General features: G+C 37.7%; 2 protein-coding genes across 2 annotated transcripts; one reads left to right on the top strand and one right to left on the bottom strand.

Moving 5' to 3' along the window:
• The first annotated feature begins 519 nt into the window (after positions 1-519).
• Positions 520-1,808, top strand: znf830 (zinc finger protein 830). Its single transcript, XM_032565843.1, is given in 3 exon segments — positions 520-643; positions 646-964; positions 966-1,808. Coding segments are annotated over 3 exon segments (996 nt in total). The 5' UTR covers positions 520-615; the 3' UTR covers positions 1,615-1,808.
• efcab14 (EF-hand calcium binding domain 14) lies at positions 1,805-10,684 on the bottom strand. The gene is made up of 9 exons (XM_032565841.1): positions 9,963-10,684; positions 8,781-8,929; positions 8,505-8,650; positions 8,076-8,174; positions 7,892-7,999; positions 5,447-5,599; positions 4,858-4,966; positions 4,646-4,777; positions 1,805-4,238 (listed from the first exon to the last, which is right to left on the bottom strand). Exons 1-9 carry the CDS (start codon positions 10,136-10,138, stop codon positions 4,063-4,065), a joined length of 1,248 nt encoding a protein of 415 aa, XP_032421732.1. The 5' UTR covers positions 10,139-10,684; the 3' UTR covers positions 1,805-4,062.
• Between the last annotated feature and the right edge of the window lie 1,039 nt (positions 10,685-11,723).

The raw sequence follows: 11,723 nt of genomic DNA, 5'->3' as shown, positions 1-11,723 counted from the left end.
TGATAGACATCTGATAAGTAAACTAAAGAACTGCAAATGTGTTAGAAAAACAAGAGCACTGAACAACCCAAACCTTGGTAATGTTTTGATTCTGTAGGTATAAACACATTTCAGATTTATATCTACAAGAGGTTCGTGAAATCTAAATCTTTATATCTGATTTCATTTCATCACTGTGAAATATATATATATTTAAGTTTTCAGTAAACACCTATATTGAAATTGAATTTCAAACCAGCAGAATCAGTAATTAGGAGACTCATGACAACAGAATGCGCTGCATTTTATTTAGTGATATTAGAAAGAAGACTGAATACATATGCATGTCACAATTTTAAGATTAATAAAAAAAACTGGAAAATGTGTGCCTTTTTACTTCTACTTCACAATGAAGCACTCCTTGTGTTGGTCTGAACACTTTTGCAATGCACTGTAAAACAGCAAAAATCAGAAACAAATGGAATGAAACATATAAAGGATAATAAACAAAGGTTTGACTCCCTTCCAGATGGTGGCGCTGAAGAGATGAGCCGTGAGAGCAAAGACAAGAGGAAGCGCGACATTTCTGTTTGTGGCGCAAGTAGCTAGCTAAGCTAACACGTCTCGTTACCAAGAATGGCAACGTCCAAGAAGGGGAAAAAAGTAGTAAATCAGAAGAACTCCGGCGGTTGATGAGGGAGAAACAACGACAGAACACGGAGAAGAAACGCGTGGAATCTCCCTTCGCCAAATACAACAGTTTGGGTCACCTCAGCTGTGTCCTGTGCTCTGTGCAGGTGAAGTCTGAACTTCTGTGGCCAGCTCATGTTCTGGGGAAGCAGCATAAAGACAAGGTTGCAGAGTTGAAAGAAGGAAAGAGCCAACCAGCTGTATCACAGAGTCACCCTGTAAAAAGGAAAACACAGGACAGCGTGGAAGTTGTTGGGAAAAAGGCCAAACCAGCAGGTCAGTCTGAGTCGGGTTTGTCCTGGAGATTTTGAGAAGCCTTCCGAAAAGGCTACTGCTTCCACACAGAAATCTGCAGGACTGAGCCTCTTAGCAGGAGTTTACGACGATGAAGACGCTGATGAAGCCGATGTCCCAGCGCAGCCCGCTAAAGAGCTGCCAGCTGATTTCTTTGACAGCTCCATCCCACCCACGCCTGCCATTTCCCACTCAGGATCTATCCTCAAAGCAGACGCCCCTGAGAAGACTCCCGAAAAGAAAGACAACACAGCCGAGGCGCTGCCCGAGGGCTTCTTCGACGATCCGGTCAGAGACGCCAAAGTGCGGAACGTCGACGCCCCGAAAGATCAGATGGACAAGGAGTGGGAAGAGTTTCAGAAGGAGATCCGACAGGTGAACACAAAGTCTGAGGCCATCGTGGCAGAGGACGATGAAGAGGGACGTTTTGAGCGTCAGATCGACGAGATTGATGAACAGATCGAGTGTTACAAAAGGGTGGAACTGCTGAGGGACAAGCGGGATGTGTTGAAAAGTAAACCAGGGCCAAGAAAGGATGAAGAAATGGAGACTGATAATAACAATGAGGAGGAGGAGGAAGGAGAAGAAGATGAAGAGGGGTTGCTGGGGCTTTTGTCCCAAGACTGGAGGGCTAAAGGGGCTCTGGCCTAGAGTTCTTCATGTAAAACCTGGTTTTGTTAAGATTGTTGATAAATTTGCTCTCAAACATGAAATTTGTACATAGTTTTGCTAAAAGTCGCGGTCTTTTGTAAATTTCATTTTCAGTCATGCAAAAGTACTTCAGTAAAAGACGTGCTACACAAAATCAAAGCTTCTGAATGTATCCTTAAAAAACATAAACTCAAGCCTTTAACTGTCTTTATTCATCGGTGCTCAAACAACAAAAACATTCATAAAATCTCATTTACAGTTGCATTGTGGACCCAAAAATCTCTGACACAAAAGCTTGACTAACCTTCATCCTGAAAAGAAACATTTAATTTATGTATGTACTCATGTTAACATGGTGAATTTAACAAACATGCCATAATCAAATGGTGACTATTACCTTGATAAGATCAGTTACAGAGCAGTTAGACCCCTAATACCTTTTTAATTTAAAGCATAAAAATGGAGAACACAACATTTTTGGTCTAAAGAGATATAAATCAAGTGTGTAGTCAGATGCATTTTTTTAGCTAAGATTATGAACATGTTAGCATAAAAGTGCATCAAACCTAAACTATCAAAATGTTATTTAAGAAATTTAACGGAAAAGTGAAACTCCTAATATTTAAAACAGTAAAAGTGTTTATTTCTGGCAATTTTGATGATTCTTTACAGCTACTAAAGACTCACATTTTAGCTTCTCAGAAAATTAAAATGCTAAAGACCAAAGAAAAAGGATTTTGAATAGAAATGTACCACAGCAAAATAATCTGGCTCTTCATTGAGAGCTGTATGCAAGCATATTACAGAAAGGTGAGTGGAAGGAAAACTGTTGATTTAATGTTCCAATAGAATTTGACACACTGTATAAAGTACCAAAACCTTGTTTAAAGACAATTTTATCTCAGTATGTTTAGTAAGTAAACTTTCCAGATTTATTGTCAAGAGGATGATATAAGTATGTCTGGGAGACCCAAATAGCCAATCAAGATCGAGTGCATAAACTGGACAGTACCTGGGCATTTTTGGTTGGCCAGTAGTATAAATTCCTTTGTTTTTTATTGGTCTTGTAGTCTATTGCAAACACAAAATTAGTATCTGAGAAAGTACATTTTGAGTTTTCCTTTGCCATGTCACTCAGCTACAATTATTAAACAATTTCTCTCTATATGTGATGAATCTGATTTTGACTTTATTTACTGGAGTAAATAAAAAATTTAAAAGACATTCTAATTTGTTGAGATGTATCTTTATTGTGACCCAATTAATCAATTCTCTGATGGATTTTAAATGATCAATTCTGTCAATTAACCTTTAGGATGTTTTCTTGAACCAAAAGGTCAGAACTTAAGGAGAACAACAAATCAGTATCAACAAAAAAAGCCTCGTCGAGTATTTCTGTGATTAAATTTTAAACAACCCAACCCCTCTGACAATATAACAAGTCTGAATATGGCCATTTCATGAATACACACATAATTAGGTCCTTTATAATGCAATAAAATGTATCAAGTAAATAGTGATGGTCAGTGTTTCTCACACTACCCGTTACATATTGTGAGGTTGGTGTGCCTTCATTCCACGGCAGTACTTCACTTATTGCTACATATGCCTCATAAATAACCCTTAAAAATTCTTGTAATGAGTTTGTAGCCCTTCATATCTGCGAAACATCAAGAAATGAGAAAAACAAAAACATGCAACAAAACTACAGATAAATGCACAGATGGACTAAGTACATGATCACAACTCAAAAGGCGGAGGAAAGCACTTTAAACTTTAGTTTTAGCTTAGAAAAGAGCATACAAAAGTTTTGACTGTTCGTATACTTGATTGTTTCTGAGATAAGTTAGGAAACTGTCTAAAAACACAAAGAAAACCTCAAAAAAAGCCATTTCTAGTAGTCATTTGTAAACATTCATAAAAAGTCCTTCTCCACATCCTACAAACAAGCTTTAGCTGAGCTGAACCAGGTGTTTATGTACATATGTGGGAACATCTGCGATAGCTGGTAGGTGCAGCCTAGAATACCTTAAACAATAATCATTACATCAGGATGAGACAGAATGGAAAAAAAAAACAAACAAAAAAACTAAACACAATTATATAACAGAAACACTTCAAGTTGAAGCCCGAGGGTGGAAAACAGGACTTATTCAAGATCTACAAACATGATTCCAGGAACTGGTTAAAATAAGATCTGATTTTACAAACAGATACCTGTATGGATAACTGCTAAAATTAAATTTTTTTTGCTGACAATATACTGGGTGGGCCTGGGGGAGAGGTGTGAGAGGACGGCATACCAGTGCCACTTTTACCACCATCAAAATGATAAATATTGAGTTCACAGAAGGTGCAGCAACTACAGATAAGGGTTGGGAATCCCAGACCCGCTCCCAGACCCTGCTGGGTGTTCAATACTGTTCTCTGCTCTCAGTGACGCTGAGCTCACAAACCCACAGCAGCTCTCAGCTCCATGAGGGAGTACCTCTGGTCTCCGTCATCAAAGCACGCCACGGCATGTTCGCTGGGAGTCAACGTCCCAAACAGCTTCTTCAGGTCTTGGTAAGTAAGTCCAAGGGAGTCGCGTCCAACTCCGGCTCGCTGGTAGATGTCTTCAAGGTCTGGAAAAGAATTCAGAAACACAAATAAAATGATGGAGTTTCAGTGTGTTTTAGAAAAGGAACAACTATTACAGTAATATGAACACGTATATGTACGTGAACGCTATGCAATTGAACAAATAGCCATGTTCACGCCAAATTGACAAAAACATTATTGGGATCTCTTGAATTCAATAAACAAACCATTATCACATTTCCCTTTGACTATGCTTTATTATTGACTTCCTCCCAAAACTGAAAACACATAAACATATGGATGATTAAGTTACTACTTATGAAAAACTTTACGCAATACAACAAACAACTTTTTCCAAGTATGAATAAATACGCAAAAAAAAACCTGACTTAGCTCTGTTAAAGAAGTAACACAAGTCTTTAATGACAGGAGAGGTGTCCGGGTTGTGTACCTGTCAGAGAAATGACACCAGGCAGCAACACCCTTCCTGGACATTTTGTTCCAGCATTCCTCCTAGATCGCCTTGGAGTCAAGAAGCGAGGACGTCTGCTGGTCTGGGGCACTGTCAGTGGTGTGGACATGTCTGTCATAGGAAGATTATGTTAAATAGCCACAGAGTGCAAAGAAAGCCATGAGGATAAATTGCTTTTTTCTACACAATACCTTCCAAATCCTGAGGTGTTTCTTTCAGTGTTGTTGTTTCTGTCACCGTCTTAGTTTCAGGCTCTTTACTGCTGACAGCCGGTGAAGCTACTGTGTCATTATACAGAAACTGCATGGCAGGAAGAAGGCAATTAAATTACTGTGTGTTTGGAATCTGTGGACTCAAAGAGTTGGAACTAGAAGTTCAGTATTTGGCTGTTACTGTCTTTTTTTTTTCTTTCTTTGAATGGTTAAACTTTAAAAGGGTTCATTAACCCAAATTCATTGTGCGTTCGGCTCTGTCAAGGAAATGAATTTTTAACAAGGGGATCAGTGGCAATTGACTTCCAATTGTATTCAAGTTGACTTAAGACAGTGTTTGTGAAGTTTTGAGAATTTTTTCCCCCCAGGATACAGAGTGATGACAGTAACAAAAATTGAATAAGGAAAACAATTGGCTAAGAAAAATGTATCTGTAAAAATGCATTTAGTTATTCTGATGAGGAGATCAATTGTTATCTGCTACTGTTTGGATAAAACAAATTCAGAGGGAAAAAACACGTATATGTATGTATAAATTTAGTCACCATAGAATTAGGGTATTACTCACGCTGTGCTTTGACCCGTTCTCTAATGAGGCCACTCTTTGATGGAGGTCTGCAACAGTAGACAGAAGAATGTGGATCTGCTCATCAGTCCACATATGGTGCTGCTCCTCAGTCTTATTGACCTCACCCATGGCTCTTTTTAGGTCTGTGATGTCCTGCCAAAGATATGCAACATGTCAATATATCTGCAGTTCAGAGTCGTACAAACAAAAATGGAGCACAGCTTTGGAGACAGGAAGAGGTGTCTGGAGATATTTACTTCCATACATTGAGTGGCTGCATTAAAATGTCAGATTTTTGTGATACACAAAAGTGAAACAGTGATAAATTATTCAAAAAATATTTTTGCAATGTTGTGATATATTCATGTACAGTTCACATAAAAAACATATATACTGTATAAAAAAAATATAAAAGGCGTAAGGCTGCAATAACCTGAATGCATATACGCACACCCTTAACTTAACAATTTGCTGGCCGCAACAAGAGATGCATAATGCTAGAAAACCTTGCATGCAATTTAAAATGTATAAATATTGCAATGATATCAGTTGTGATTTGTGCATATTTTCCTATTTTCCCTCTCTCATCTATTTTTCCTACATTCTATAATCTTTAGCATTTTGTGTAATTTGTGTCTGGTGTTTGCATCATAACAGTTAGAACACGACAATATTTGAACTCCAAACTGTTCCTTGGGATGCAAGTATAGCGCACCCTGACATTGCGACAATATATTCATAATATATTGTGTAGCCTCAATTGAAACCTGAGGTTTTAGTTATGTGGATGAAATTAAGAACAGTTTGGGGTCAAATCCTTACGACCCAAGAAAATCCAATCTGTGCCATTTCTATAACTGAACTGACGCTTTTGATAGTTTTCAGAGCATCTGCAGTCACACCAGTCATGTTGCATTTTATTCAACGTTTACATGTGAGACATGAGTCATAATTCTGCACCAGAAGAAGCCATTTCTTAGCTTCCTTCGTCTTGTTATCATCTAGTGACGATACCACTGGCTCCATTTGCTCAACTTTAAAATCAAACAAAAGACGGCAGCATCCATTATTACTTCTGTAAATAGGTGTGCCTCTTTGTGACGTCTGCAGTTATTCATCTGGTAAAATAAAATAAAAAATATCTTCAACAGAGTCTTGGTTAAAGGGTGTGCATGCTAATGCAACCAGGATATTAGTTTTTTTTCTGCAATCATCTTTGTTTATTATTAATTTATTTTTATTATGGCCCCATTCCAAAACTTCCATTCCTAACAGGGATGAAGTGCACTTTTCAGAAGCTCTAGACAGAGCTTGCAAAACTATAGGTAATAAGACAAAATTATTGAGGTCACGGTATCAGAAATACACGCATACAAATTATTTGTTGACTTTCTCCTTTCATCGTGTTGCGCTTGTAAAGAAATGAGGAAAATATTTTTCCATTCTTTCAGAAATCTGACCTAGTTTTAGTTCATAGCATCTAAGCCCTCAAAATAGATTGGCAGTTGTTTAATGTATTATGAATGCAAAGCCAAGGCACAGATCCAAAGAACTGACAGGACCCTCTTATCCCAACGACTCCTTTAACATAGGCTTGACAAAGAACTGCCAAGCTGCTTACATGCGTGGGTTAACACACATATTAATCTGGCTGTGGTGGCGATCACTAGCGCTCCTCCTTTGGATTCATGCCGTGATTCGGAAGATCAACACAATAAGCTTGGATGTACGGTAGTAGATATGCTTCAGTTTTTAAACAAGACAAATGCTACAGTTACGAATCAGAGGAAGATTAAACTACAATTTTGTCTCGCCAATGTACTACAGAAATCTCAATGTGCTGTTCAGTTATTTTTGGTGCCAATGACAGAAGGCATCTTTAGCAGTATTTGCAGTGAGCCTACAGATGGAAATACAAATAGCTGAACAAGAGAAGTGCTTATGTACTTTGGACCACTAAAAAAAAGTACCTTAGCTTTGCTCATGTGAAAGAAGTCAGCTTGAGGCTACAAACCACTCATAGTCATAAAAGAAAGGAACTTTCATTGTTTGCGAAAACAATTTAATTGCAACATAGATTAAAAAAAAAAACAGTAAAGGAATGTTATGATTGCAAGATTGGCTGACAATGATGCCACACAGAAGATTGAAGACCCATTTCCTTGCATCTAATCAGCAGAGGGCAGAGAGGTTTTAGATTTGGGGTGATCAATCAGCAGGAGATGAGAACAGATGGGACATTATGGAATTCCCAATGGCCATATAATTTGCAGCCATTTTTTTCTACAAGTTTATAGCTTGGCATACACAGGCTCCAACTCCTAAATAAGTGTAACCTCATGTTCAAACGGTGGTTTGAACTGGACACCATTTCTTCCATGCTGCACATAATAATCTACTTAAACTGGTTATTCAGGAACTACAACAAAATTATTTCAGAATTACCATTGTCTTCTTTGACTCATCGTCTTTCTTCTGATTTTCAAGAGAAGCCTTCATTGTTTCCACATCATGCTGTACACTTGTGAGCGTGCTACCAATCGTGGCGACACTCTGAAACAGAGAAAAATGCTTGAAGTAACTGAAATCAGAATAAAACTATTACATTTCAAGCTTCTGTTGGTTTTACCTTCTGAAGCTCTTCCACAGTGGTTGGAAGGCCAATTAAATCAGCAGAGGATTTCAGACTGGTTTTCAAATGGTTAACAGCTGAATCCAGAGATGTGATCTGTGTGGGTTAAAACAAAAACATTTTAGTTAAAAGTTTAGAAAGTATGTTGAATCTGACTGAAAATCTATTAGAAAGTTACTGGCAAATGTTACTAAATCTGACATATAGATGTCAAAATGTCATAGAACTGTATTAAGGAGTTTGATTAGACAGAGCTATATTTGAAAGGTTTATTTCCTAGAAATACCTATGAAAACTGTAGTGAGGAAAAACTACACAAACCGCAATCGCCATACAGTAATTCAGTTGAATGTTTTCTGTTGACTTTTCCTTTAGACGCATGTAATTTTACAAAATATTACAAGCCTTGTAGCAGACATGACTGACCTTGCGATTCATTTCTGTGAGGTTAGACCAGAGTTTACTCAATCCCTTGTCCCCGTTTTCAATGTCTTCAAGTTTTTTCTCTTTGTTTTTCAGATCCTCGCTTATTTTGGGTATTTCACTCGATGACACCTTCTGGCTGGATTCCACTGCAACAACAGGTGCCGAAAGTGTTTAAAGCAGCGCCAAGAACAATAAACACTTTATGACTAGATTAAAGAATACTAAGCAGGTTTCATGAGCTGAGGGCATTGTGTTGTTTAATCACCAGACACTTACTGCTATGCAGCTTTTCCTTCAGTGAGTCTAAATCTTCCTTCAGTGCAATTTGCATCCATATGAGTCCAGCACAAGCCATAACACAGGCAGCTAGTATGATGAACAAAAACAATGGGTAGCACACGTTGCAGCACTGTGAGTAGCTTCTTCTGTAAAAACGAAGGACATGTAACATTAGACATTGAAACTCCACAGCTTCTTTTATTATTCATAATGGGGACCCTTGGAAAGCTGCATGTGTGTGAGTAATAAGCTTGCTCAAAATGAAATGATCTTTAAGCTGTGAAAGCCAGTTTTTATAAATGTATTAATTCCCACTGAATTGTGATTTCATGACATTACAACAGCAAAGTGAAGGAGAACCTTAAACTAGTTTTTTGCAGCTTCTAGCAGATTTTTTTTATAGAATTGCCTTGTATTTGCATCCATCCATCTATCCATCAACTCTGACCAGTAGGTATCCTTCAGATACCAGAGCCTATTGACCTCGTAATTAATACTCTGCTTTCCAATCTTGTCAGTGTAGATGAATTGCCACACTGTTAATAAGTTTAATGTGGCAGGTCAAGAACAGTGTTAGAGTGGAAATAATATAAATCATTTATTGTCCCACAGTAAAGACATTCAGGATTCAATTTAAGGGGCCATATGTGACAATTTAAAGTCAAGTCGAATCATGTTTATTTGTATAGCACAACTCAGCAACAAGGCGGTTCAAAGTGCTTTACACCATAAAATCATAACACAGCAACCAATTATACAACAGCAATAAACATTGCATTTTGTCCTGTCATCCTCAAAAACATCAAGCAAAGGTGCATCAAATATATTGATCAATGTTTCAGTTATTATGAATTTAAAAAAAATCTGAACAGGTGGGTCTTTAGCCTTGATTTAAAGGATCTCAGTGTTTTCGGCTGTTTTGCAGTTTTGTGGACGTTCGTTCCAGATTAGTGGAGCATTAGTGGCTTTAAGGCTGAAATTTGTCAATACTCATTTTAAAATATGTAAATAATTGGTCAGACAATTGCCTAAGGAGTACGTACAGACAGTGAAGTATTTTAGGAAAAGGATATTGAATATTTGAGTTGCAATGTAAACACCAATTTAACATAAGTTATAAAATACCTACAATTAATCCGCATATTCATATACTGATGTGTAGAACAGCAGATCACTCACTTTCCAAAGTTAGTTCCGCCGTTCAAGTTGTTGAAGTCATCATCCTCCGAGCTCGATTCTGACTCCGAGCCCGGTGGTTCGGTTCGAAGAAGTCGGTGCCCTGACCCCTTTTTAGTCTTCTTTCGCTTACTGTCTCCGAGTCCGATCAAGGCATTCAGTTCCTTCCTCTTCTTCATTTTCTTCTGAGGGGTCAGCGTACCCGCCGAGCCCGATTTAAAGCCCACTAAATCCAATGTTTTGTCCAGTTTGCAGGATGTTGTCGTTTATGTAGCAGCTAAGCTAACCTTATTATGCTAGCCTAAATTCACGCAGCGTAATGGGGAAATCCGATATATAAAGACATCGGACTCGTAATCCGATAGGCTTATTTAACACTATATGTCAACATAAATACGTTTAGTTTCTGATTGACATATCTTCACACGCTAAAAGTCGCTTCTTTAAAATAACTGCTCCTGTATACTACCGGGTTTTCATGTCCTCTAAGCTAACTCAGCTAAGCAGCGTTTGCTAACACTAGCTGTTCTAGCTTCCGCGTTCTTGCTTTACCTCAGTTATGTTAGAGGGTTGTTGGTTCTATAAAGTTAACTTTAACAAAAATGACTCAAGTAGATCAATACACGATTATGTCATAAAAGAGAAGAATGCTGTTTCTACAGACTTGACCTGCTACGCACGGCTTGTAATAACCTCACAGTTGATTGGTCCAGTGACAAACACAACTTCCTGTGTATTGTTTTGTGATGGAGTGAAAAGGCGCAGCGCACTGCCTTCCTCTGAATGCTCAAAGTTTATAGTTCTATATGGGAAAAGTAGAACTGTAAAGTCTTTTTTTTCCACTGTAAAAACTTTATATCTCAGGATCCGGGAGCCCCTCGACGATGTATAAAATCACTTAATCGACATGTTCCTACAGAAAGTTAGGTGCTGGAAATTTCCCCAAAGTAATATCATTAATAGAATACACAATGTGTGAAATGTGATCTTAGTATAAACACAGTGTTCTCTAAAGACCAGAAGTGTGTTAGAAAACATTAGCAAGAAAACAATGTCTTAGTGGCAATGTATGGATTAAGGCTGAGTTCAAATTTGAATGATCAAATTTCAGTCTGGAATTTGGTATACAGAGTAGAGATGCTCAATTTACTGCACTACTTTTACGGTATTTAAGTAAGCTATCTCATCAAACTTCTGACCATTAAGAGTTTTTGTGTTTTTTTCCTTTGAATTATTTTGTTAAAACCTACGACAGAATTTAGACAATGTATATAGCTGTCTGAAAAAATATTTCTCATTATCGTAAAGAAATACTTTGGATTCATCTCTGTGAAAAACAATGTCCAGATGTGGTTAAATTTAATGCAACTTTGAATATGAGAAGGATATTATTGAATATCTTTTTTAGATAGAAGAGGTTGTTCCCCTAAAGCCCCTCAGTCAAGCTATACTTGTTTAGCCTTATACTTGTTTTATTTTTCTGTGAATCACTTCTCTGAATTTGTGATAACTTTCTCATTGTAAAATTATAAAGTTCAAAAAGCTTGAAAATGGTTTTATAACCCCATTCAAATTGATGAACAGTTGCATGTATTTAATCTTTTTGGCAGAGTTCTTTCCATTCCAGCATCGTTACACACTTGAACGATTCAGTGCAACAGGCTGCCAAGACTCCTGCTTTTGAACAGATGGCCACACCTGCGAATGACCAATTAATCAAGTGCTTAAATTAGCAGCACTTGGACTATCCTTCTCTCCCCTGAA

This window comes from Xiphophorus hellerii, chromosome 6, assembly GCF_003331165.1.
Source record: "Xiphophorus hellerii strain 12219 chromosome 6, Xiphophorus_hellerii-4.1, whole genome shotgun sequence".
NCBI lineage: Eukaryota > Metazoa > Chordata > Actinopteri > Cyprinodontiformes > Poeciliidae > Xiphophorus > Xiphophorus hellerii.
The sequence above is the reverse complement of the archived record's forward strand: the minus strand, read 5'-3'. Positions and strand labels throughout refer to the sequence as shown.

Bases quoted from the DNA above. Each gene is read 5' to 3' on its own strand.
- efcab14 (XM_032565841.1), bottom strand. From the start codon at position 10,138: ATGAAGAAGAGGAAGGAACTGAATGCCTTGATCGGACTCGGAGACAGT. The intron at 8,175-8,504 runs GTCAGTCATGTC...TAACCCACACAG, and splicing joins TCACAGAAATGAATCGCAAG to ATCACATCTCTGGATTCAGC. The intron at 4,778-4,857 runs GTATTGTGTAGA...TTCCTATGACAG, and splicing joins AACACCTCAGGATTTGGAAG to ACATGTCCACACCACTGACA.